This window comes from Brassica rapa, chromosome A06 (genome assembly GCF_000309985.2).
Source record: "Brassica rapa cultivar Chiifu-401-42 chromosome A06, CAAS_Brap_v3.01, whole genome shotgun sequence".
In the NCBI taxonomy this organism is placed as follows: Eukaryota; Viridiplantae; Streptophyta; class Magnoliopsida; order Brassicales; family Brassicaceae; genus Brassica; species Brassica rapa.
Window position 1 is genome coordinate 20,844,885 of NC_024800.2, and position 24,738 is coordinate 20,869,622.

Genomic DNA, 24,738 nt, shown 5'->3' on the forward strand with positions numbered 1-24,738 from the left:
CTGAGGAAACCATTAATCACCTCCTCTTTGAATGCCCCCCGGCTCTCCAGGTGTGGGCTTTATCGGACTATCCGTCCCTTCCGGGTTACTTCCCGAGTACCTCTGTTTATCAAAACATGAACTTCCTTTTTTGGAAGAAGAGAAACGTGGCCCCTAGGGAACCACTTATTGAGACTTTTCCATGGATCTTATGGTACATTTGGAAGGCTCGCAATGATAAATTTTTCAATGGTAAGGATATCTCCCCATTGGATACCCTCCAGCTAGCTTCCCTCGAAGCTGACTGTTGGAGGAAAGCAAATTTACTGGAGGAGGGAGAAGAAGAGGAGCAACATCCTACTCCGTCACTGGTTTCGACTTCTTCTGTGGACCCCCAACGTCCGACCTGCCAAATCGATGCATCATGGATCGAGAATAGCACGATTAGTGGCTTAGGGTGGTTCTACAAGGATCAAATGGGAGTCGAAAGATTTGGCCTACAAGGATGCAGGAAAAGCCTATCAGCTCTCTATGCAGAGATGGAAGGACTCATATGGTCGATGTCCTGCTTACGAGAGTTACAGTACACCGTGATTCATATCGAGACTGACTGTTCGGACCTGGTGGACATGATTTCGAACCCTACTGACTGGCCGGCTTTTGCCTCCGAGTTAGTTTCCTTTCGACTTTTACGAGCCGGTTTCTTGGAGTTCAGTATCAGCCGCATACCGAGGAAAAGAAATTCTCGTGCAGATTCTCTCGCCAAGGAAGCAAGATGTAGCGGTGTTCTCTTTTCCCATATTGATCAGACTCAGTCGGACAGAGCGTCTCTTCGGAACGACTCAAACCCGACTACCACTTGATCTTAGAAGATGGGCGTCGACAAAAAAAAAAAAAAAAAATTTAGTAAAATTTTATCAAAAGCTACATTTAAATTCTTTGAAACATATTTATATATACCACATAGTATAACAAAAACGATATAAAATCTGAATTTTTAAAATTTAATTTATATGTACTTAAAAATCAATTATTTTTCTTATTTTATAAAAATATATTATAAAATAGAAGAATCTAAAAAATGTTTTTTTAATTAATAAGTCTATAGATTTATAAAATTTAATAGTATAGCATTATTAATTTATAGAGTATTTATTGTATTAAACGATTGATCACCTTAGCCTATAAATTAAACATCTCTAGTTTCTAAACTTCCTCCCTCAATCACACTACAACTTAAACTCAGAACAAAACAAAAAACACCAATCCCTTATGATGCTCTCTTCTTCGCCAACTTTCTTTTCTCCTCCATTACTCTCCTCCTCTTCTCCACCGTTCTCCGCTGTGCCACCACCGCCCCGTACATCCCAGATCTCTCTTTCCGCGACCACCGCCTCCTCCTACACCTGCGCCGAAGAACCACCGAGATTGCGCCAGATTCCGCAGAGACTTTCGGCGACTCCGTCGCTCTACGAGATCCTCGAAATCCCCGTCGGCTCGACGAGCCAGGTGATCAAATCGGCTTACCGGCGGCTAGCCAGGATCTGCCACCCTGACGTGGCTGGAAATGATCGGAAATGCTCGTCGGCTGACGCTTTCACGAAGATTCACGCGGCGTATTGCACTCTTTCTGATCCCGAGAAACGCGCCGTTTATGATCGGAAGATCCTTTGCGGGCGCCGGCCGTTGACTGTCGGTGTTTCTAGATTTGGCAGTTACGGAGGAGGGAACTGGGAAACTGATCAGTGCTGGTAGCGAGTTGACTCGGTGATCGAGGTGGGACAAGTGCATTATATTTTTTTTTTTTTCGTAATTAGTAACATGGTAAATAGTCTCTGATACGCCCCGTTTATCGTACCACGTAGGATCAACGTTTTTAACTTTTTATGTTTCTTTCCTTTTTTTTGTTTTTTTGAAAACTGTCATTCATTAACCTAAAAACTAAACTAAAAGAGAAAAAAACACAAGCCAAGGAGGCCATTGTTTTTAGGGCTTATTGGCTGAGTAGCCACGAAAAAAAAAAAAGTCAAGAGAATGGACAAGATTTTGACATAATGTATTCCTTCGCTTTTTGCTTGCTTTTCTGCCGGTTATGTCCTTCTACATAAGAAGTTACCGGTTTCTAATCATGGAGAAAACAACGTGGTGATTTTATGTCCTTAATAATAATGACAGACCTTAGAAAGCGCATGGGTAAATCATATTCAAAGACAAAGGAATGAAAACATGGAAAGAAACGAATTGATGAAAAGCTTAAATGTGAAAGAAACAACGGTGTCTAACGGAGAATGCAAAAATGTAGTTCCATACCATATATGTTACATAGAATAGTATAAGTTCAAATATATGGGATACATTTCCATTTGACATGACTAACGTAGAATAGAACCCTGTTTGTAATGTAGTAATATAATCACGAACAAAGACAGTGGAGTATTTAGTGGAATAAATTTATAATTGTGGGTTACACCTTTTCCGTTTTTAAGAGTAGAAGAAAGCCACAAGAATGTAGTTCCATACTACATATTTCAGATAGAATAATATAAGTTCAGCTATATAAGAGACATTTCCATTCTACATGACTACGTAGAATAGAACCACTTTTGTACTTTAGTAATATAATCACGAACAAAGATGGTGGAGTGGACGGTTGAGGAGAGGCAATGATGTATTTACTGCAATAAATTTACAATTGTGGATTACAGCTATTCCTTTTTTAAGACTAGGAGGAAGCCACGTAGAGAAGGTAGATTTACTGAAGATATTTTTACTGTGCATAGGTAAACAAGTGGTGGAACTTAGCAGAGATAATCTTAAATGTCTATTCAAAGCAAACCATAAATGGTGTATTCCATATAATAATCACTGTAAATCTATGTGAAGAAAATCTGAAGCAACAAAGTACTCAGAAGAAACAAAGTGAAGAAATTTAAAGATTCACCGCTCTGAAAGAAGGAGGAGGTAATTTTGTGTGAGAATATTCTAATAAACCGGGTTTCATAGCAAATTTACTCTCTTCTGATAGGAAAATCCAGCTGGTGGTGGGCTTATCCTCCTTTCCAAACAGAACATCCCATGTTGTTTGAGACGCACTCGACGATGTGGATTTTCCGGTTCCCTTACCACGCGCACCTTTACCCTTCGCCTGATGGTGAGCGTCCACTATTTGGCCACAATTGAGGCCAGTTACGAGTGCGAAGTCTTGAATAGCATAACGAATTGGTTTCCCCACGAAAAGCCACCACAGTTCGAAGTCCTTCTCAGTGATCAACTGTCGTGAAAGAAGGTAGTGAAGAAACATAACCGAGAAGGTATGGGACCCCATCTTCAGTACCTGGCCAAACTGTGACGCATTCAACATCGTGAGATCCTCATCCTCTAATGCACTCTTTATGACTTCAATCCAACGGAGGTTGAAGTAGTTGTTAACTCTTTTCTTGCCGGTCGGTTCATACCCTGTCTCAAACAATCTACTTGGAAGCTCTAACTCGTCCATATCAAACCTGAAGAATGAAAATGAAGAGAGTGAAAGAGTGAAGATGGTTCATAGTGACATATGCAATGTAGAAATGACTAATGAATTAAACAGAATAAGATACGACAACCAAATGGCAAAGCATGGCATGTGAAAGTACTTCCATATGAAATGGAATATTATGAACCGTATAAATTACTACTCAGTATGACACATCTCAATGAAATAAATAGATGAGGTAACATATATATGAGTTCACAGGGTCATATGCAATATAGAAATGTCTAATGAGTTATACAGAGAAGAACATGCAACGGGATGGAAAAGCATAGCATGTGAAAGTACTTTTCAATGTGAAATGGAATAGTAAGAAACATTAACTATTTGACAGATACGACAACCAAATGGAAAAGCATGTCATGTGAAAGTACTTATCCATATGAAATGGAATATTATGAACCGTATAAATTACTACTCAGTATGACACATCGCAATGAAATAAATAGATGAGGTAACATATATATATGAGTTCACAGGATCATATGCAATATAGAAATGTCTAATGAGTTATACAGAGAAGAACATGCAATGGAATGGAAAAGCATATCATGTGAAAGTACTTTTCAATGTGAAATGGAATAGTATGAAACATTAACTATTTCACAGATACGACAACCAAATGGAAAAGCATGGCATGTGAAAGTACTTCCATATGAAATGGAATATTATGAACCGTATAAATTACTACTCAGTATGACACATCTCAATGAAATAAATAGATGAGGTAACATATATATGAGTTCACAGGGTCATATGCAATATAGAAATGTCTAATGAGTTATACAGAGAAGAACATGCAACGGAATGGAAAAGCATAGCATGTGAAAGTACTTTTCAATGTGAAATGGAATAGAATGACACATTAACTATTTCACCCACTATAGCACTTACAAATAAATTATACAGATAACGTAACATATATATGTGTTGCATACTCAAGTCCGCAAAATAGTTCATATTCCTAGACCATGCACTATGGAGCAGAGAGATATAAACCCCAAATCAATCATAACATAATTTAACAACGCCACACTGAACCACACCCAAACACAAAGTGAAACAAAGCAAACATGACCGGAAAATCATACTATCATGCATGAAATAGTTGAATGATATAGGAATACTATTTCATTCTAGATAGAATCTAATCTGAAATTTCATACTATGTGTAATTGTACGCCAACTCTTAGCCATAATATTCTACACCTATTGGAAATAAATTACTACTCCACATAGTTCGCATAATATGTGAAACAATTCAAATTTGAGAAATCCTCACACAACCCGGGAAAACTCGAACCCTAAATCAGTTTGACAAAGTCCGATCTTTGAAGACCGAATTCCGTTACCGGAACCATGGGTTTCAACAGGAACGATGATAGAGACTTAAGAATTAAAAACCCTAATTTTGCGATGATCGGAAATAAAATTACAGAACCGTACAGGAAACAGAGAGGGAAATTACTTACTGTGTTGTGACAGATTCGAAGAAACCGCTGCTCTGTGTAGTTGGAGATGTCCGCTGTGGTACTCTCCTCCGCCGAAAACGCGCAGAAAACAGAACCACCGATGCCGTTAAAGCCGGAACCGAGAAGAAGAGAAGACGACAGGAGTAGAAACAGATTGCAATCAGAGGTAGATGCGAGACTTAGGAGGAGATAAGCGGCCGGGACTTTCAGATTTTCAGAAAGAACCGTCGAGAAAAGAGAGAAAGAGAAGCTGTGTGGAAGAAGGAGAGACACGATTTACTTTGGAAGGGTAAAAGTAATATTTTTTTTTTATTTTTTTTTCAGCAGGTTAGCCGGTTAAAGGAGAGGGATAGTATAGTATTATTATGTATTATTAACGGTGTGTATACATCCGTTAGGTAAAAGCGCTAAAGGGTAGATTACCTTTTTTTTCATGGCCATAGCCCCTAATTCCCCTTGTTTTTATGTTTCTTTCAGAATTGTTCATCACTGTGTATTTAATAAATAATGAGATTGTATTACAGTAATGCCGGTGGTCTACTCCGTAAACTACAAACATATATATTGTCCAATTTAATAGAACAAGAGTAACATAAATTAGCTATAGTTAAAAAAATTAATTGTAGCCGTTAAAAACTTAATTCTACGAATGGATTATGGGAAAAGAAAATTAGGACAAGGTTTTGCCGTTTTGGTATAGTAGATTTGAAGGTTTTGAGAGGTTGATAGAACAAGGAATACAAGGCCAACTATCACATTCTAAAATTCAGAATCTGAAGCCCTTGTTTAGATATTAATTTTTTAACAATTCCACATAACATTTGCAACATATTATTTTGCTGTGGTGAAAATAGTTTATGAACGAAGATTTTTTTGGGAATCCTATAAGAACCTTTGAAAAGTAGTTTTGTTCCGTCGGCTAAAGCTCGAAGAATTCCTAATGGACCGACATCTAAATATACAAATGTGGTGGCAAGAGTGGGGTCAGTCAAATCGCCTCCAGGTACATGAAGTAAGAAGCCCTTTTGACATCTCTTCTCCCATGTACGATCCATATTAGATTTGACCAACTGACTCCAAATGAATGGCCTGTCTTTGTAATATACCGGGAAAAGATTTAAAAATGCAAAGATTATGTAATTTTGTTATTACAAATATATCTCAGATTCAAAATATAAGAACGAACAATTTTGCAAGTAATGCTCAGAGCCAACCGATCCAAATCGTCCACAAAAAGATAAAGTTTCCAATTTTATTTGTAAAGTTTTAAATGAGTCTATTTTTTTTTAAGATAAAAATATAATGGGATCAAAAACCATGAATTTTTAGTGAGGTAAAAATACATATGTTGCAATTTTCTATCACAATCCAGCAAAATTTTGCTATATTATTAAAATTATATTAAATTAAGAATATCAGGCCTGGTTCAATTAAGTGCACACGTGCTAACAAACGCCGGTAGAGAAAGGTAAATGCCCTTTCACTTATTAGAAATAGAAGTGTTGTTTCTGTGTAAAACACGGTGATCATAATAAGTAAAAAGAATTAGACCACCACAATACATGAAATATCGAATCAATGTAGCCTCTATGTTTATTTTAACTTTTCTTTTTGAAAAGGAAGCTGACCATTATTGAATGTTGACAAAAATGTCTAGTTGGGGAAAAAACTGACAAAAAAAAAAAGAAAACAATACAAGAGGCAGTGAATCCAACGGCGGATATACCATCTATACACGCCTCTGCCGCCAAAATGAAAACAAGAGTACTCGAATCCAACGGCTGGATAGCACCGGATTCAACAAGGATAGATTTGGACTGCTAAAATATATACAAGTTAAAACTTATGAATCTTCTTGTTCAATAAAATGGTTTCCTCCTACTTTATAAGATCAGTTCTTTTTATTTTCATTGTTTATCTTCAACTTCCTTGCACGACTTTATCAAACTCAGAACCAGAAGATATTACTATCGATGTGAACCAAGCCCATAAACTTCTTCACCAGGGCCACACTTTTCTCGATGTCAGGTAAAGTTTTAAGAATCTCTTTACTGTTGTTCGATATACATTTTTCAGAGATTTCTGAAATTTGAGATATTTTAAAACAGAACTGTTGAAGAATTCGAGAAAGGCCATGTTAATTCAGAGAAAGTCTTTAATGTTCCCTACTGGTTCTATACTCCACAAGGTCAAGAAAATAACCCAAATTTCTTGAAACATGTTTCATCTCTCTTTAACCAAACGGATCATCTCGTCGTGGTAATAACACATCTCTTTGTCCTGATCATGTGGAAGTATAGTTATATTATATAATATACAAATCTTTTTTTTAAACTTAAATCACTAGATCTGACGACTAGAATCTGTTGTTTTAATATTCTTTGGTAGGGATGTAAATCTGGAGTTAGATCTTTGTATGCTACCAGGGTTCTTGTTTCTTCTGTAAGTACCAAAGGATTATATAATTTGTTATGTAAAAGAGGATATTCATGATGCATTTTCCTTGAACTCATCTTAGTTTCTTGATGAGATTTATTTGGATTTTTGATCATGTGACAGGGATTCAAGAGTGTAAGAAACATGGATGGTGGTTATATCGCTTGGATGGAGAAGAGATTTCCAGTTAAAGTGGAACTCAAGTACGATGAGCTCTGATTCAGATAAACCAAAGATGGCATGTTAAACTGAACTTGCAAACTTACGATGTAATATCATTAGTTTTATTACTACATGTAGATTAAACAAGACCCTTTGGATATTTATATGATCTCTTTTTATGTGTAACTGTTTTCACTTATTATAACAAAAAAAAACACAGACTAAAGATTTTGTGGTTGAGATTTCAAAGAGAAGAAAAAATGGGCAGGCCGGGCACTGTAGCTCCGGAATCAAGAATGTAAATATTGCCGGAGACATATTGAGAAGAGTCGTGAATTAGATAGCGAACCAGCGAGGTAATCCCCGGATCCACGGTCTGTTGCACCTTTAACGGGATAGTCCGCTCGGTCACATTCTTGAGCCATTTTTTCTTCATAAGACCTTGTGTCATCTCTGACTCCAAAAGCCCCGGTGCTATAGAATTCACTCTGATATTGTAAACACCTAACTCAATAGCCATCACCCTTGTCATGGTGTCAACACCGCCTTTGGAAGTTGCATACGCGATTCCACCAGGAACTACACCGCGGTGGAGCCCCGAGATGGATGAAATGTTTATCACCGAGCCACCACGGTCTTTAGCGTCACGCATTAAAATGCATACGTATTTGGATACTAACCAAGCTCCTGTTAAGTTGGTTTTAAAGACTTTGTCCCATTCGTTTTCTGACAGATCCAAACTAGACTTGACAGTGCCTCTGATTCCGGCATTGTTGACCAACGCGTCGATCTTTCCAAAGGCTTCCCAAGCTTCTTTAACCGCTTGTTGAATGGTGGCTGCGTCTGATGAAACGTCTAGCTCAAGGGCAGCGGCTTGGACTCCGGTTGTGTTGATTTCGGAGCAGAGAGATTTGAGACGATCGACACGACGAGCTGCTGCAATAATCTTGCAGCCAGCTTTGGCTAGATCAAGACAGATCTCTCTTCCTATACCAGAGGAAGCTCCTGTCACGAGAACCACTTTGTCTTTAAGTTCACACCATGGCTCCTGTTGCTTCGACACCTGCTTATCACCATAACAAAATAATAATAATAATCAAGTGATGATCAAGTGAGCATAATGTGATATAAAAGAAAATAAAGTATCTCACAGTTTGAAGGTTGCTCATTTTCTTCCTCTGTGTGTGAGAGAGAGTGTGTTTGGTGGAGAAGGAGAAGGGCATAACACAGTTTATATACAAAAAAAGAAAGCCTTCTCTCTAGATCAAAGCTACGGTTTAAAAATGGCAAGATAAGTCTGCAACAGATACGTATGATCCACCATACTGATTTGGTCGGATGATTTTACTATTTTTATTACTATCCGATCATGTCTTCGAGGTGAAAAGATTTTGTTCTCTTTTTTCTTTGGCAACAAGCGAAAATAATTAGGTTTAGAAATTCTTTAAAATGGTGGCTCACTTCCAAGATATTCTCTACATTAATATAGGGTTTTCTGTAAAATAAACGTTACACATAAATGTTTACATAGATGGTAAAGCGATCACAATGTAAATTTTGGATTGTTTTTTATGGTCGAACAAATAAACGGAATCTGAAAATCTATATCAAACCGATTCACTGTGATATTTCGGGTTATGGATTTTATCCGATCAAATCCAAATGGATATCCAAAAAATCTAAAATTTTAAAATTATAAAAATAACTTAATATTGAAAAGGTTTATTTTTAATTTAGATATTTTTTATATTTATATATATACAGATAAAATGTACATATTACCTTTTTAATAAATCATTTAGTCCTTTTTCTCGTATGTTCTTTTGGTGAAAATACATTTTTAGGTTTTTTGATAGATTTGTCCAATTTATATATCAACTTTTTCGAGTCTACATATCAATTTTTTTTTTCTTGTCACTGGGTATTTACTAAACAAGGTCAAAATTACAAAGTAGGCTCAAGAAAGAGGGCAAAATAACCATTACAAAATAACGCCCAAAGACATGCGAACATAAAGACCACGAGGCTCACTAGAAGCCTAATTCAAAATTGGCCCGAAAGGAGACCGGTGAGTCGACTCGCCTTTTTTCCACGCATTACCAAGTTAGCGTGTGAGGGACACGTGCCCTAAGGTCAAGAAGCCACCGATCTTCGCCGAAAAGTCACCGACAGAAGCTCTAACTGGCGTGTTCCACCGGAAGCGCACCGGAAACAGGAACCCGTTGTTAGAACCGCCGCGGCCGACAAGAGGGAATCAACGCACCGTCAACAGAGAAGAACTTCGACGGAGATTCCAAAATCCCCGAAAGTCCATAAGCTGAAGAAAGCTCAATTGAGAACAGAACTGCCAGATCTAAAAGCCACAAACACTGTCGATAAAAAAACATCTTCACTTGAAAAAGAGATCCGATTGCATGCGTTCAATCACAAGAGGATTAAAAGCAGAAAGGATCGAAAACCAGAAGCGAAGAACTATCAAGACGAAATCCGAGATAAACTCGGAACCAAACTGACCGAAACCACCAGAGAAGAAGGTGGCTCGCCAGAGTCAAAAACCGGCGACTTCAACTTGAGAAAAGATGAGCCCCAGAGTCGAAAGCCGACCAACCATCCCTGACGAAGCTAACGGTTGTCGGAAAAGGTCCCGACGGACGGAAAGTCGATCGCCATAACGGATTGACGGTCAAACAAAGTCACCGACTCTCATCTTGATCTCTCTTTGAAAGATATGAAGGAGAGAACAGAGAGAGGAGAGAGAGTTTCTTTTCCACTGTCTACATATCAACTTCTATGTTTATGTGTTTTGAATAACCATATTCTCAATAATTATATGCTCTTTTTATGTGTGTATGCAACTTCCAAGACAAAAAAATGGACCGACATGAGAAAATATGTCGTGTAACCAACGAACAAACCGCGCGGGAAAGATGTCGGTAAGGCTAAGTTTAAAATCGAACCGGTAAATAGACCGGTACACGCGTTACTTACGCGCAACCTCCACGTCTTCATCACATCTCCTGACAGATACAGTTACTTAGCTTGGTCACTTTCTTGTTCGAATAAATATCTTTGTCCTAATCAGTTAATCACAGAAACCAACCAAGTCTTCATCATTCTTCGTTCTATCTTCTCCGATTTCAAATCTCCGGCGATAATGGAATCTCACGGAAACTCAAGCGACAAGCAATCTCAATCTCTTTACCCCACTGTCGACATGTCGAATCCCGAAGCTCCTCTTAACCCTAGCTCCTCCTCCTCCTCTTCTACTACTAACCTCTATCCTTCCATCGACATGGACGATCTCGCTCGTGATCTCTTCCCTGAGCAACCGGAAACGACTCCCGTCCCCGTTTCAGCTCCTCCCGCTGCGACGGAGGAAGTGATTTTAAAAATCTCCGGCGCGATTCTCCACCTCATCGACAAGTCATACAGCGTCGAGCTCGCTTGCGGCGATCTCACGATCATCCGTATTGTTCAGGACGGAAACGTCGTCACCGTTCTCGCTCGTGTCGCCGACGAGATCCAGTGGCCGTTGACCAAGGACGAGAACTCCGTCAAGGTCGATGAGTCTCACTACTTCTTCACCCTCCGACCAACCAAAGATTTCGGACACGATCCTAGCCACGAAGACGACGAGGAAGAAGAGAACGAGATGTTGAACTACGGACTCACGGTTGCTTCCAAGGGCCAAGAGCATTTGCTGGAGGAGCTCGAGAGGATCTTGGAGGATTACAGCTGTTTCACGGTGCAGCAAGTGTCGGAGGAGGCGAAGGAAACGGGGGAAGAGGTGTTGGATGTGACGGTGGCGAGGGAGACGTCTCCGGTGGAACTTACCGGGGAGAGGAAAGAGATTGTTGAGAAGCAGTGCGCTGCGTATTGGACTACTCTTGCTCCGAATGTTGAGGATTATAGTGGGAAGACGGCGAAGCTGATTGCATCTGGCTCCGGGCATCTGATCAAAGGGATTCTATGGTGTGGAGATGTGACTATGGATCGGCTCAAGTGGGGAAATGATTTCATGAAACGGAGGTTGAGTAAGGCTGAGAAGGAGAGGGATGTTCACCCTGACACCTTGAAAAGAATCAAGAGGTAATAGTTTTTTATTTAGTTTTAAGTGTTTGCTTGAGAGGTTTGTGACTTTCTATTTTAGGAAATATTTGGACAAAAGCAATATCTCCTGTTGTTGAAGATTACTTTTTGTTTTCTGGTTCGAAAATAGATTTCTAGAATTTCAAAATGTAAGATTGATATGTTTAGATTGTTTTGATTATGTTAAGAGTGAAGAAGATGACCAAGATGACAGAGAATGTGGCAAATGGCATTCTCTCTGGAGTCATTAAAGTTTCAGGCTTCTTCACAAGTTCAGTGGCAAACACCAAAGTGGGAAAGAAGTTCTTTAGCCTTCTTCCTGGAGAAATCGTCCTTGCAACTCTTGACGGATTCAGTAAGTATTATTATAGATACACTTGACTCTATGTGGCTATCTTTAGGTTTCTAATCCGTGGATTCTTGTTATAGATAAGGTATGTGACGCTTTTGAAGTAGCTGGAAGGAATGTAATGTCAACCTCGTCCACTGTTGCAACCGAACTTGTAGATCACAGGTAAGTTTAAGGTGTTATTATAGAGATGGCAGTGTTGAAGAGGAATAATTTATATTTAGTGTTTGATGAATGCAGGCATGGTGGTAAAGCGGCTGAGGCAACAAACGAAGGGCTAGAGGCAGTGGGACATGCTTTTGGTACAGCATGGGCTGCTTTCAAAATCAGAAAGGCTATTAATCCCAAGAGCGTTCTCAAACCTTCCACGCTTGCGAAATCCGCCATTAAATCTGCAGCTTCACAGAAGAAAGCCTAGTGAAGGGTTCCTGATGAAGCAAAAAAACAGACCATTTGATGATGTTTGTGTTGTTTGTATTGTCTATTATCTTTTGATGTAGGAGTGAAACTGAATAATTGTTTGGATTAGTTGTTGGTCTGAGTGTTTTGTGTGTTTCTCTGAGAATTATATGATGTGATGTATTGAAACTCCGCCTGTGGATTAGACATTACATTTTGACTGTCACTGCAGATGCTAAAAGGGGATGGATATGAGGCAACAAAGGCTGTAAGAAAAGCATATATTGGCACATAGCTGCACGTTCCAGTCATAGTTTGATAGCACACGCACGCAAGGGTCTTCTGATGAAGCCAAGTCCTTGAACGTAGGAAAGTATGCCTATCTAACTAAAGCCCTATTGACCGAAAGCTAAAGGTCCTCTTTTAACTCACAGAACCATCAAAGCATTCCTAAAGACAACACGATGATCACTTCGTATATTTGCCAAACAAGAATAGGAAACAAAATTAAAGTGGCCCATACAGGTTTCGAACCTGTGACCTTCGCGTTATTAGCACGACGCTCTAACCAACTGAGCTAATGGGCCATTTGTTGATACATCTGTTCATACTTTATTTTCTATGTACGCTTAGCTAGGAACTTCTAGTTCACTACAAGAAACATGAAGGGTAACGACCTGATCCCTGATCCCTTAGGATATTAAGATACTATAGCTAGATTTGTTTCATAGCCTGAGCAGTTAAATCAAGTTCAAGTTATCTAGAAAATTAGTTGGATAAAGAACACTCACCTTTACATGATAGCCAAGTCTTTGGAAAGTTGGAGGTATAGAAAATAATGCTTAAAGCCTTATCTCCATTAAGCCTGATAACCTAAATCTTAAAGTATCAACACTCCTAACTTCATCTTCCGTTTGAAGCAAAACTCCTTTATAAGATGCCAATATGCCGTAGAAGAACAAGTACTTTGGAAGTCTTCTAACAAATCTCCGGGACCAGATGGGTATCCTTGTGAGTTTTTTAAAACCTCTTGGCCTATTATAGCTCAAGACTTCACAGTGGCAGTTCAGTCTGTTTTTAGATTTGGATTCATGCCTAAGGGGATTAACTCTACAATCCTTGCTCTGGTTCCAAAAAGGATTGACTCTATGGAGATGCGTGACTACCGTCCTATTGCCTGTTGTAATGTGCTCTACAAGGTGATATCGAAGCTCTTAGCTAACAGACTCAAAGTGCTTCTACCTAGAATTATCTCTGCGCATCAATCTGCGTTTGTTCAAGGTAGGCTCTTGATGGAGAATGTGTTATTAGCTACTGAGCTGGTAAAGGAGTATCACAAGGAGGATATCTCCCCTCGTTGCTTGATGAAAATTGATATATCCAAGGCGTTTGATTCGGTCCAGTGGTCATTTGTGTTGAAGAGTTTGGAAGCAATAGGAGTACCAAGGAAGTTTATACACTGGATCAACCTCTGTATATCTTCTCCTTCATTCTCAATGCAAGTGAACGGTGAGTTAGCAGGGTATTTTCAGAGTACAAGAGGATTGAGACAAGGATGCTCCTTGTCCCCTTACCTGTTCGTGTTGTGTATGAATGTCTTATCTCATAAGATTGACAAAGCAGTGGCTGAGAAGAAGTTTAGTTTTCATCCTCGGTGTAAAGCTATAGCATTAACCCATCTATGCTTTCCTGATGATTTAATGGTCTTTGTGGAAGGGTCTAAGAAGTCTATAGAGGGAGCTCTTTCTGTTTTTGAAGACTTTGCGAATTGGTCGGGGCTTAACATCAGTATAGAAAAATCTACTATCTTCATGGCAGGGGTTTCAACTGAAGAAAGGAGTAGGATACTGATGAACTTTCTGTTTGCAGTTGGGGAGTTACCTGTAAGGTACTTGGGCCTTCCTCTCATGACTAAGGCAATGAGGAAACATGATTATTTACCACTAGTGGAGAAGATCAGAAGCAGAATAAATACTTGGTCCTGTCGGTTTCTTTCTTATGCTGGTAGAGTGCAGTTGATCAAAGCTGTGCTAATGAGTATTATAAACTTCTGGGCATCAGTGTTTAGACTGCCTAGTAAATGTATTCAAGAGGTGGAACAGCTTTGTGCTTCGTTTTTATGTACAGGACCGGAGCTCAAAACCACGAGATCCAAGGTAGCTTGGAAGGAAATTTGTAAGCTAAGGAGTGAGGGTGGTTTGGGTATAAGAGCTTTAAAAGAAGTGAATAAGGTTCATGGTCTGAAGCTTATATGGAGGATGCTTTCAGGGGATTCATTATGGGGAGTTTGGATAAAGGAAAATCTACTTAAGAGAAAGAGTTTTTGGGAAGTGAAAGAGAATACTCAAGCTGGCTCCTGGATGTGGAAGAAAATGCTAAAACTCAGAGGCATTGCTAAAAGGTTTTATAAAAGGGAAATAGGGAATGGTTGTAATACGTCATTCTGGTATGACAACTGGTCTTCTAAAGGTGCTTTAATTGAGATTTTGGGGGAAGGAGGAGTTATAGATATGGAGATCAGTAAGGATGCTACTGTCGAGGAGACAGTCAATAAAGTTAGAAGGAGAAGAAGACGTTATCGTACAGTGTTGCTTAACGCTATAGAGACGGAATTGCTAACACTGGAAGAGAAGCTGAGTGAAAATGGTGTGGATGGCAGTCTTTGGAGAGGCAAGTCAGGGTTTAAGAGGAAATTTTCAACTAAGGAGACTTGGTTGTTAGTGCGGGAAACTCATGCTCAAAACTACTCGGAAAAAGGCATTTGGTTTTCTAAGGCTACTCCAAAATTTGCTTTCATGTCCTGGCTTGCGATGCTTGATCGACTTTCTACGATGGACAGAGTAGCAAGATGGAGTCAGGGAGTGGATGTTACTTGTGTGCTTTGCCGGAGAGATGCAGAATCTCGTGATCACTTTTTCTTTGATTGTTCTTATACTTCTCAGATTTGGGAACATCTAATGAGGGGTGTGTTGCGTAATTCTTATACTACAGTTTGGTCTGAGGTGATTGATCTTCTTATGAGGACAGATTGGGATAAGAAGAGATTATTCTGTATAAGGTATGCATTCCAAGCTGCTATACATATGCTTTGGAGGGAACGAAACAAGATTAAGCATGGAGAGACTCCTCTACCTATGGAAGTAGTGAAGAAGCTCTTAGAAAAAGGGATTAGAAACAAGCTGAGTATTCTTAGATATAAGGGAGGCAAGGGAATGGAGAATGCTCTTCAATATTGGTTTAGTACTAGAGTTTAAAATGTAAAGGAGTAAGAGATAGAGTTATATTTAACTAAGAACTACACCATGATGTAAAAAGGCTTTTTTGATGAATCAAATTTAACATTCATTCAAAAAAAAAAAAAGAAGAACAAGTACTGAATCCATATTATATGATTTTCCCTTCAAAGATTATATCAAAGAGGAGCGTGTCTATGATCTGAGTTAGAATCAGACGGAAACAGTTTCATGTTTGGACCCGGAAGTTTATTCGAGCTACATTTGTGAAACAAAACTTTCAACTAGATCATATATATAAACCTTCAAAACGCATAAATAAAAGAACTTTTCTCTTTCAAAACGCCAGACCAGAAATGGTCTTCTTTTCTTCCATTTCTCCCTTTTTGGGTAAAATACATCTTTCCTTTTTAAAGGTTGCGTCGTTCAATAGGTTTTTCTATGCAAATTTGGATAGTGTGTAGCGGTGGATGCATTTGAGGGTATACTAGTGTTATAAAATACCACCTGCCATCAATGAGTCAACTCATGTAACAAGCATTATACAAAAGTGCTGCCGATGTTGACAGTCTTTGCATATCTACCAGGTTCATGGCAACGTTTTAAGTGTCAACTTTTGTTACTGAACGAAATGGGAGGGGAAGAGTAGAGATTAAAGACAAAGAGAGAAGTAGTGGTAGTGCAATATTAGCTCTCAGCTATAAAGCTGGAAGCTCTTTATCAGTAAAACCAGAAGTAATCGTTTCTAAGGATTAAGCGAGGCTTATCACAACGAACTCTGAACCAAATCTTAAAGGCTAAAGTGTTTCTTCTTCTTAAGCCTTCACTAGAGAGTGGAAGAGAGATGAGCGTAGAGAAATCACAAAATGGAGCAGGCCTTTTGAGCTTTGCTCTTCTTTTTCTTCTGCTTTGGAGGTTGAAGTACCACTCTGATCGCTGCATCAAACACCCCCTTCACGTTCTGCATTTCATTTAAAAAAAAACAAATATTGTTAAAGCTATGAAGTAAACGAGCAAACGATGTACGAAGGAGCTCGATGTGATTTTGATTTCTTGCCTCCTGTGATTTTGAGCTGCACTCGATGTACGAAGGAGCTCCAATTAGCTTCATTAGTTCCTCGCCCTTTGATTGCCCAAAGTGGAGGATGGTTAAGCGAGTTACGTTTAAGTAAACAGAACCAAATTGAAAGAATAGTAATGTATACCTGAGCAGTGGTAATAGGTACAGCACCAGGGTGGTCAACGAAGAACTGTTTGTCATCCCTAAGATCTGCCAAATTTGATGAACACAGAAGCATAAGCAGAAGATGGACAGTCAAATGATCAAAAGGATTTTCAGATGGATCAGACTGAGATGATCTTGTACAACAAGCCTTCATAATAGCTATATTTCTAGACAATGAATGACTTGCTTACATGCATAGGGTTGTCTCTTACAACAGAGGTTTTAGGTTAACTATAAGGAGAAAGTGGTGAGTTACAAGAAACCATTTGACCCATAAACTAATCAAAAATTCAATAAAACCGAAAGAAGGAACACCATAGACGAGCTTCAAAACCAACAAGTATCGCAACATTTGTATTTGAACAAATCAAAACAGAACCAATTGCAAGGTAATGTCCACTAGTGGATCAAGACAAATGCAAAGAAGGGAAAGGAACAAACCTAGTTTGGTTCCAACAAGAACAATAGGGACACCAGGGGCATAGTGGGTCAGCTCAGGGATCCACTGCAAAACCCCAGAAGATTAATTAAAATCACAACCAAAAAGACTTTCATTTTCAAGAAAGAAACTTGTACTAGGAGGTAGGCCTGGGCGTTTTTAACTCAACCCGAAGTATCTACCTAGACCCGAACCGGAAAAACCGAAACCGAATGGGACTTATGAGCTTAGTACTTTGGTGTTTGGTTATAATCCGAACAGAACCGACATCCGAACTAGGATCCGAAAATATCTGAAATTAGTTAAATATGTTAAAGTTTTTATATATTTAAGATGATTTAGATATTTTAGGATATTCAAAATATTTTTTTAGTTTGTTTTAATTGTTATTTTGAATACTTTTTAGTTAATTTAGATAGTTTAACTAATTTTTAATTAGATTTGTAAACAATTTATATATTTTGAAAAAAAATTGTCAATTTGTAAGGTTTAAAAAAAATATTTTTGGACGATTTTAAACATTAGTTACATCCGATCCGAACCGAATCCGAAAGGAACCGAACCGAAACCGATCCGATAATTAGTAAACCGAAACCGATCTGAGCATAACACCGAAAATCCGAAAAATCCGAATTATCCGGACCGAAACCGAACGGTCCACCGAACGCCCAGGCCTACTAGGAGGGAAAAGAAGGAACTCACCTTCTTGGAGACATTCTCATAACTAGCCTTACTGATAAGAGAGAAGGCTAAGATGAAAACGTCAGCACCGCGGTAACTCAAGGGTCTCAATCTGTTATAATCCTCCTGCCCTGTTCCACAAACAAAACCACCCATGATTAAAAAAAGGCCATAGCTGCTTTATGCAACTAAGTAAGGAGAGTTCTTTTGAGTACCTGCTGTATCCCAGAGTCCTAAGTTGACAGTGGCTCCGTTAACAACAACGTTAGCGCTAAAGTTATCGAAAACAGTGGGCACATAATCCTGCCCCAACAAGATTGAGAGTAAATCTTCATAACAAGTGCTCATTAATCAACAGGGAAGATAATAGTATAAAGAAAGCATATTGAGAATGAGACATAGCAATGATACCGTAGGGAAAGTGTTGCTGGTGTAAGAGATGAGGAGACATGTTTTGCCCACTGCTCCGTCACCGACCGTCACGCACTTTATGAACCGAGATGCGCTCATTTTCCCCCCCTCACACCCACAATAATTCGAAAAAAATCAACCCCCTCAGATCTACTAATACTACACCTGAGGAAACAACACCTGTCTTCTTCCCAATTTCAATTTCGCCTATCTAAAAAAAACCCTAGAAAATGTTACCCTAAACGAAATCGGAAATGTGAGAGGGAGCGATCAGTGAAGAATGAAATGAATCGGTGTATCGAGAGAGGAAGTAGGAAAGCGATTGGCCGGACATTTATGCCGTTGAAGCGTTCTTTCACATCTTTTCCATCCATATACTCCCACTTCCCCTATTCTTTTGCTTCTTTTTTTTTCGATTTATAATTAATTTTTCCGTGATCACGAATATACATATTTATAAAATAAATATACAATAATCATTGAGTGATATTTATTTTTAATTTTAAATTAATTTATAATTTATATTTATAATTTATATTAATAATATTATATTATTTTAATTAGATATATAATATCAGTTTAGTTATTTTTTAGATATATTGGATTGCATCAATTTTTTTGAATTTAAGTATAAAATTTATTCTAAATATATTAAAATTTTGATTAATTTTATTATTTGCATTTAAGTTGGCTATTTTCTTACATATGTAAATATATTTAAGGAAGATTATGACTTAAGATATATTATGCTTCGAATGAAATAAATATAAAAACAAATAATTTTAATAATGATAAATATAATACATATACCTTGTTAAAGTATATAGTGTTATGCTATTTTGAAATATTTTGTAATTATTTGTTCTTAGAATTTATTTTTAGTTTCTTATATCTCTTAAAATAAGCATTAAAAATGTGTGACTGTTTTTCAGAAATTATATTATATAATAAGTAAAATATAATTTATAGATTTTTTGCTGTAATTGAAAGATATTAGTCAACTAAATATATATATATATATTATATATATATATAAATAAAATATTTCAGTAATATTAATTGTAAACTATATTAAACATATATCAGTTTATGTTATTATTTTATGTAATCATCTAAGAAGATAAATAGATATCTAAAAAATATTTCTATTACTTTGAAAATATTTTTTTATTGTTTAAACTGATATGTTAAAAGAAATAATATTATTTTTCTAATATCAAGACACACCGTGTTAATTTTGTTTTTATGATATCACATTTATAAAAATATATTATTTCATCTAAGAAAATCTAGATATAAGAAATTATTTTTAGGGCAAATCTCCAAAATAGCACATTTCTAAGTTTATATCACAAAAATAGTACTCAAAAACTAAAATGACCAAAATAGCATTTTATCTTTTGAAAAAATTAAATTTTTTTATTTTCTAAAATTTGAAATCTTATCCCCAAAACCTCACTTCTCAACTCTAAACCCTAAAACCTAAATTCTAAACCCTAAACCCTAAATTCTAAACCCTAAACCCCAACCCTTGAATGCTATTTTTGTGACTTTTGGCCTTGAGTGCTAGTTTGGGAACAAAAACTTGATTTAGTGCTATTTTGGTCTTTTTCTCTTTTTTTTACTTAAGAGGTATATTTTATGTTATTAAAAATATTTTTTAAATGGAATATAACTATTTTGTGAACTTTTCTTTTTAATGAAATCATATTATATATACATATGTTTTCATTTTTAAATTTCTTTTTATACTTTACAAAATTTTCCTTTTAGTATATATGTTATTTGGAGAAATAAAAAAGGAAACTAAATAAATAATAGTATTCAAATGTAAATTTTAATTCATTAAGGATATCTTAATACTTAATCATCGTGAGAATTAACGTGAGCGCGACACGTAAAATTTTTATAAAGATTTCCCTCTTTTCCCCTTTCTGTTTCTTTTTTTTTCCTTTTTGTTTCAATTTTTTTTCCTTTTATAAACTAAAAATTGTTTTTTTTTTACATTTAAAAATTGTGGTTTTCTCTAGATTTTATTAGAAGAAAATTCTATACAAATATTTCAACTATATCCAAACTTTCTTTTACTTAATTTTAATTATTATTTTAATTACATTTTTAATTTTTTAGTTGTACTCATTTATCACATCCATGGCATTTGTTAATATTTTGTCCATGGAATCGGATCGGATTCGGTTCGGATTTTTGGGTTCGGTTTATTTGCGCAGCCTTAAAATGAACAATCGAAACAAAATTCAAAAAAAAATGTAAAAAATATTAAGGGTATGATTGGAGATTAGACTGTTGAAGTTCGTAATTAGTTTAAAGTTTTTACATCCAATATTTAGCCAATTAAATTTTAATGACTTTTGTTGATCCCAAAACCCCTAAAGCCATTTTTATTATTTTCCTCTTGTTACATAAGTGGTTTTTAAAAGCAACAATTTATGGCTATAGGTTCTTTCTAAAGCCATCGACAGTTATTTAAAACCTAAAATTTCTAAAGTAATTTTTTTTCTAAAGCCACAGCCACCACAGTTAAAAACAATCGGAGTCTAAGCTGTTTTAAGCTGTTCTGAAACTGATGAGCAGAATACTATTTTAGGTATTTATTCCTTAGCTGTAAAACAGAGGTTATTCACGTTTCCCATAGTCGTGACTCGTATCATAGTTATAGATTCAGAGTAGCCAGCGCGGGCTCACACTGTTAGGGGCCCTAGGCCAAGAAATTTTTTTTTTACTCTCTAAAATTTATATACATATAATGTTTAAATTTTTTTTTAAATTTAATCAATAATATTTTGTATATTTTGTAATGAAAATAAAACCATATACATATCAAATAATTTTGGGTCCCTTTTAATTTTATTTATTATATTTATAATTTTTTATTTATAAAAATATAAATTTATAAAAAATTGGACCCCTTAATTAGTATTATACGGGGGGACACGGGCTTGGGTCCAGGGCGGTCGCACCGCTTGTCCCCCCCCCAATGAGCCGGCTCTGAGAGTAGCTCATCTACCACAAGATTCCTTATTCAAAATTGCATTTTTTTTTGAGAAGTTCATAATTTCATATTATTTCAGAATTTTCTCTCATTTGGTACTTGATTGTTACTTGTGCAAATTTAAACAGTAGAGTATCATAATATACAATAAAATGAAAATATTTGTGTTTTATATGGGTGCTGGTATTTTTCATTTAACATAAGTAAATGGTCGAATTTTATGTAGAATCACTTTTTTTTTCTTAACAAGTTTTGGATTTTAGTGGACAAAATAATAAATAGATGGAAACAAAACAAAGAGATAATAAGTATGAAATAAATGAAAATTAATAGAAAAATCTTTTTTTTTAAACAATACACAAAATCATAGTCAACTGCTACCTAAATCTTATTTAAATTCTAGTGTGATTCAATGATATATTTAAATCTAGTACTTCAAATTTAATATTATTCATCTTTATTAGATTTTTAATAATTATATTTTAAATGGACTTCAAATCACTTATTGTGAAGTCTAATAAACAGATGGTTGAAATATAAAATAAAGGGATTGTAAAACATTTTAATAAAATTTATGTTCATGAATTCTAAAATCACTATGGTATCCGTTGATTTTGATTTCAATCATTTGTTCGTTAAACTTCACAATAAATGATTTGAAATCTATTTAAAATACAAACTTTTAAATCATAAATCTGAATAACATTAAATTTTAAATATTGGATTTAAATTATTAATTGGATAACACCGAATTTTAAATAAGATTTATAAATACCATATTCAATAACAATATATTATAAAATAAAATTTAAAATAATCATTTTAGTAGCAAATTGAATGTGTTTAGATTTAACTCCATTAAAATATATGATTGAATAACACCTCATAAACACACATATTTTAGATTAAAAATAAATGAATATTACATTAAAAAATAAAAAAAGGAAACAACTGTAAATTATTGCTTGGATTTTAGAAAATAAAATAAAAATAACTAAGTAATTATCAACGACTAATTTAAAAAAAAAGGAAATAATGACTGCATTAATAAATGATCCAGTCTTCAAAAAAAAAATAGCAATATGAAAGGAGAGTTTATATACGTTTTTTTCTCGCAAGACAACAACACTTTCAGATTTAGAGTTTACTTTTTTTTTTTTCGTTCTTTCTTTGACATTGTCGACTGCAACCAGCGCTGGTCTAACAATATATCATAACAAAATTATAGAATGCTAATATAAATATAATTAAAATTTAAAACATTAAAATATATAAATTTTTGCATTTTTCTATGTAAAATCATTAATTAATCTCTTGTGTTACATTTTAGACACAATTGAATCACATCAACTGCTGAATTTTTGGTGCAAAATTATTCGTTTTTGTTGCATTTTTCTATGCAAAATCATTCATTAATCTCTTGCGTTAAAATTTAATAAAACAATTTGAGTCAAATCAACTGTTGCAATTTTTGTTGCATTTGTCTATGTAATCACATTTTTAATCATAAACGGAGCCTTGTTTTTAGAAAAGAAAAAAAACTGTTGATTATTAGGAAAATAGAAAAAGGAAGGGGGGTTAACCAAAAAAATGATGGAAATGGCGACGATCAAGGCGATTGCCAACCGACTAGGTTTTCTAAAAATTCTTCAATTTCTCGCCACGATTTTAGTGGTTGAGTGTGATCATGATGATGGAGTGGGGCAGTTCTCTAGGAATCTCACCACGATGTCTTTTCTTCCCACAAAAGAATCCATTTGCTTTTGTGATGTTGTAACTGCGAAACGGTTTGAGAGGATGTATGTGTATAAAATCCCTTCTTTAGGGTCTATTGATTCAACATTCCATTTCAAAACAATAGCAAATCTCCTGCTTTACTTTTGGAAATTTACAATTTTTCTGAGAGAAATGTCGGAAGGTTTACGGAGATCAATTCAAGACATCAACTTGGGGTGTAACGATGCCCCTTTTGTTCTACCAAGGGAGGTGGTTCGCCAAGCCGAAGAAGAGAACCGGTTCATCATCATTGGGCGTCCAGTTATGCCTAGACGCCAGAACCTCCGTGCCATTGTTGCATCTATGCCTCGAATCTGGGGACTGGAGGGTATTGTTAGGGGAAGAATCATCGAAGGACGAAGATTTCAATTTGTTTTCCCATCTGAAGAAGCGTTAGAGACGGTCATGCGAAGAGTCCCCTGGGCTTTTGCTGAACGAATGCTTGTGTTGCAGAGGTGGACGCCATTGATGGATCTGGAGATGCTCAACTTCATTCCGTTTTGGATTCAAATTCGAGGCATCCCTCTTCAGTTCATGAACAGAGAGGTGATTGTTCACATTGCTAGGGAGATGGGTCAGTATATTCAGATGGAGTACAATGAAGAACTTGGTGGAAGATTGGAGTTTGTTCGTGTAAGGCTTAACTGGAATGTATCTCATCCTTTGAAGTTTCAGCGAAATTTCCAATTTACTCCCGGGGTGAACACGCTGCTCAAATTCCAATACGAGAGGCTTCGTGGATTTTGCGAAGTTTGTGGAATGATTACTCATGACACTGGCGCTTGTGTCATTAACAATGGAGGACCTGCTCCAGATGATGGCAATGATGACAGCGACGGTGAAGAAGACATGGACGTGAGGGCTCCCAATCAAGGTGTCATCATTGAAGAAGTTCAGGAAGAGGAAGACAGGGCTGAAGAAGATCAAGATGTTGATCCGGTACAAGAGGAGTATGAGCACAATGCGGTGACAGTGGAGACTGAGAATGTTGATGAGGAGGTGTGGAATGATCCATACAGAGAGACGTTATACTCTGTGGATTATTACCCTGTGGAGATGTTAAACGCTGATAGCAGTATTGGTCGTATGAATCAAAAGAGGAAAAATTGGTTACAAGACGCAGACGGAAACACGCTAAAGTTTACTAACATTGAAGCCGGAGAGTCAAGCAGAGGGAATGAAAGTAAGAGGCAGAGAGGAGTAGGGGAGACAGGAGATGCTGAGAACACAGATGAGAGTCAGACAGAGCAGAGAGGCGCGGTGGGCCCAGAACCACCTCTTCCGCCATGAGGACACTCAGTTGGAACTGTCGGGGTCTAGGCAGTGACTCGACAGTTCGACGCCTTAAGGAGATAGACAGAAAATATCTCCCGGACATCATATGCCTGTCAGAAACCAAGCAACCAGACGATTATGTTCGTGACGTTGGAGCTCAGCTTGGCAGTGTGTTTTCAGTTTTAGTACCGCCGGTAGGAATAGGAGGCGGTTTAGTTATCTTTTTCAAGCATCATGTTCAGCTTTCTGTTATTAGTAGTTCTGCAAATC

The 24,738-nt window shown here is 36.6% G+C and overlaps 6 protein-coding genes and 1 non-coding gene across 8 annotated transcripts; 4 read left to right on the top strand and 3 right to left on the bottom strand.

Annotated features, from left to right (window-relative positions):
* The first annotated feature begins 1,200 nt into the window (after positions 1 to 1,200).
* On the top strand, positions 1,201 to 4,203 carry LOC103849566 (chaperone protein dnaJ 11, chloroplastic). Its single transcript, XM_033273663.1, has one exon. The coding sequence runs from the start codon at positions 1,252 to 1,254 to the stop codon at positions 1,732 to 1,734; it is 483 nt and encodes a 160-aa protein (XP_033129554.1). The 5' UTR covers positions 1,201 to 1,251; the 3' UTR covers positions 1,735 to 4,203.
* Positions 4,204 to 6,470: 2,267 nt separating this feature from the next.
* LOC103849564 (rhodanese-like domain-containing protein 17) lies at positions 6,471 to 7,807 on the top strand. Of its 2 annotated transcripts, XM_009126326.3 has the most exons (4): positions 6,484 to 7,011; positions 7,092 to 7,242; positions 7,372 to 7,425; positions 7,543 to 7,807. In XM_009126326.3, the coding sequence occupies exons 1-4, from the start codon at positions 6,851 to 6,853 to the stop codon at positions 7,636 to 7,638; spliced, it is 462 nt and encodes a 153-aa protein (XP_009124574.1). In that variant the 5' UTR covers positions 6,484 to 6,850; the 3' UTR covers positions 7,639 to 7,807. The 2 variants fall into 2 exon arrangements, with proteins under 2 accessions (XP_033129558.1, XP_009124574.1); XM_033273667.1 differs by lacking the exon at positions 7,372 to 7,425 and having other exon boundaries at positions 6,471 to 7,011; positions 7,543 to 7,767.
* Positions 7,772 to 10,400, bottom strand: LOC103849565 (3-oxoacyl-[acyl-carrier-protein] reductase FabG). The gene is made up of 2 exons (XM_009126327.3): positions 8,733 to 10,400; positions 7,772 to 8,644 (listed from the first exon to the last, which is right to left on the bottom strand). Exons 1-2 carry the CDS (start codon positions 8,802 to 8,804, stop codon positions 7,826 to 7,828), a joined length of 891 nt encoding a protein of 296 aa, XP_009124575.3. The 5' UTR covers positions 8,805 to 10,400; the 3' UTR covers positions 7,772 to 7,825.
* Positions 10,401 to 10,647: 247 nt separating this feature from the next.
* LOC103849563 (protein EARLY-RESPONSIVE TO DEHYDRATION 7, chloroplastic) lies at positions 10,648 to 12,644 on the top strand. Its single transcript, XM_009126325.3, has 4 exons — positions 10,648 to 11,670; positions 11,859 to 12,025; positions 12,100 to 12,184; positions 12,260 to 12,644. Exons 1-4 carry the CDS (start codon positions 10,736 to 10,738, stop codon positions 12,435 to 12,437), a joined length of 1,365 nt encoding a protein of 454 aa, XP_009124573.2. The 5' UTR covers positions 10,648 to 10,735; the 3' UTR covers positions 12,438 to 12,644.
* A 287-nt stretch (positions 12,645 to 12,931) lies between these two features.
* TRNAI-AAU lies at positions 12,932 to 13,005 on the bottom strand. The gene has a single exon. It is a non-coding gene; the product is annotated as a tRNA-Ile (tRNA).
* A 3,294-nt stretch (positions 13,006 to 16,299) lies between these two features.
* On the bottom strand, positions 16,300 to 18,825 carry LOC103849562 (rac-like GTP-binding protein ARAC1). The gene is made up of 7 exons (XM_009126324.3): positions 18,408 to 18,825; positions 18,212 to 18,299; positions 18,018 to 18,127; positions 17,318 to 17,381; positions 16,857 to 16,921; positions 16,709 to 16,774; positions 16,300 to 16,612 (listed from the first exon to the last, which is right to left on the bottom strand). Exons 1-7 carry the CDS (start codon positions 18,504 to 18,506, stop codon positions 16,511 to 16,513), a joined length of 594 nt encoding a protein of 197 aa, XP_009124572.1. The 5' UTR covers positions 18,507 to 18,825; the 3' UTR covers positions 16,300 to 16,510.
* Positions 18,826 to 20,072: 1,247 nt separating this feature from the next.
* LOC103849569 lies at positions 20,073 to 24,729 on the top strand. The gene has a single exon (XM_033273628.1). The coding sequence runs from the start codon at positions 23,008 to 23,010 to the stop codon at positions 24,481 to 24,483; it is 1,476 nt and encodes a 491-aa protein (XP_033129519.1). The 5' UTR covers positions 20,073 to 23,007; the 3' UTR covers positions 24,484 to 24,729.
* Positions 24,730 to 24,738: the final 9 nt, after the last annotated feature.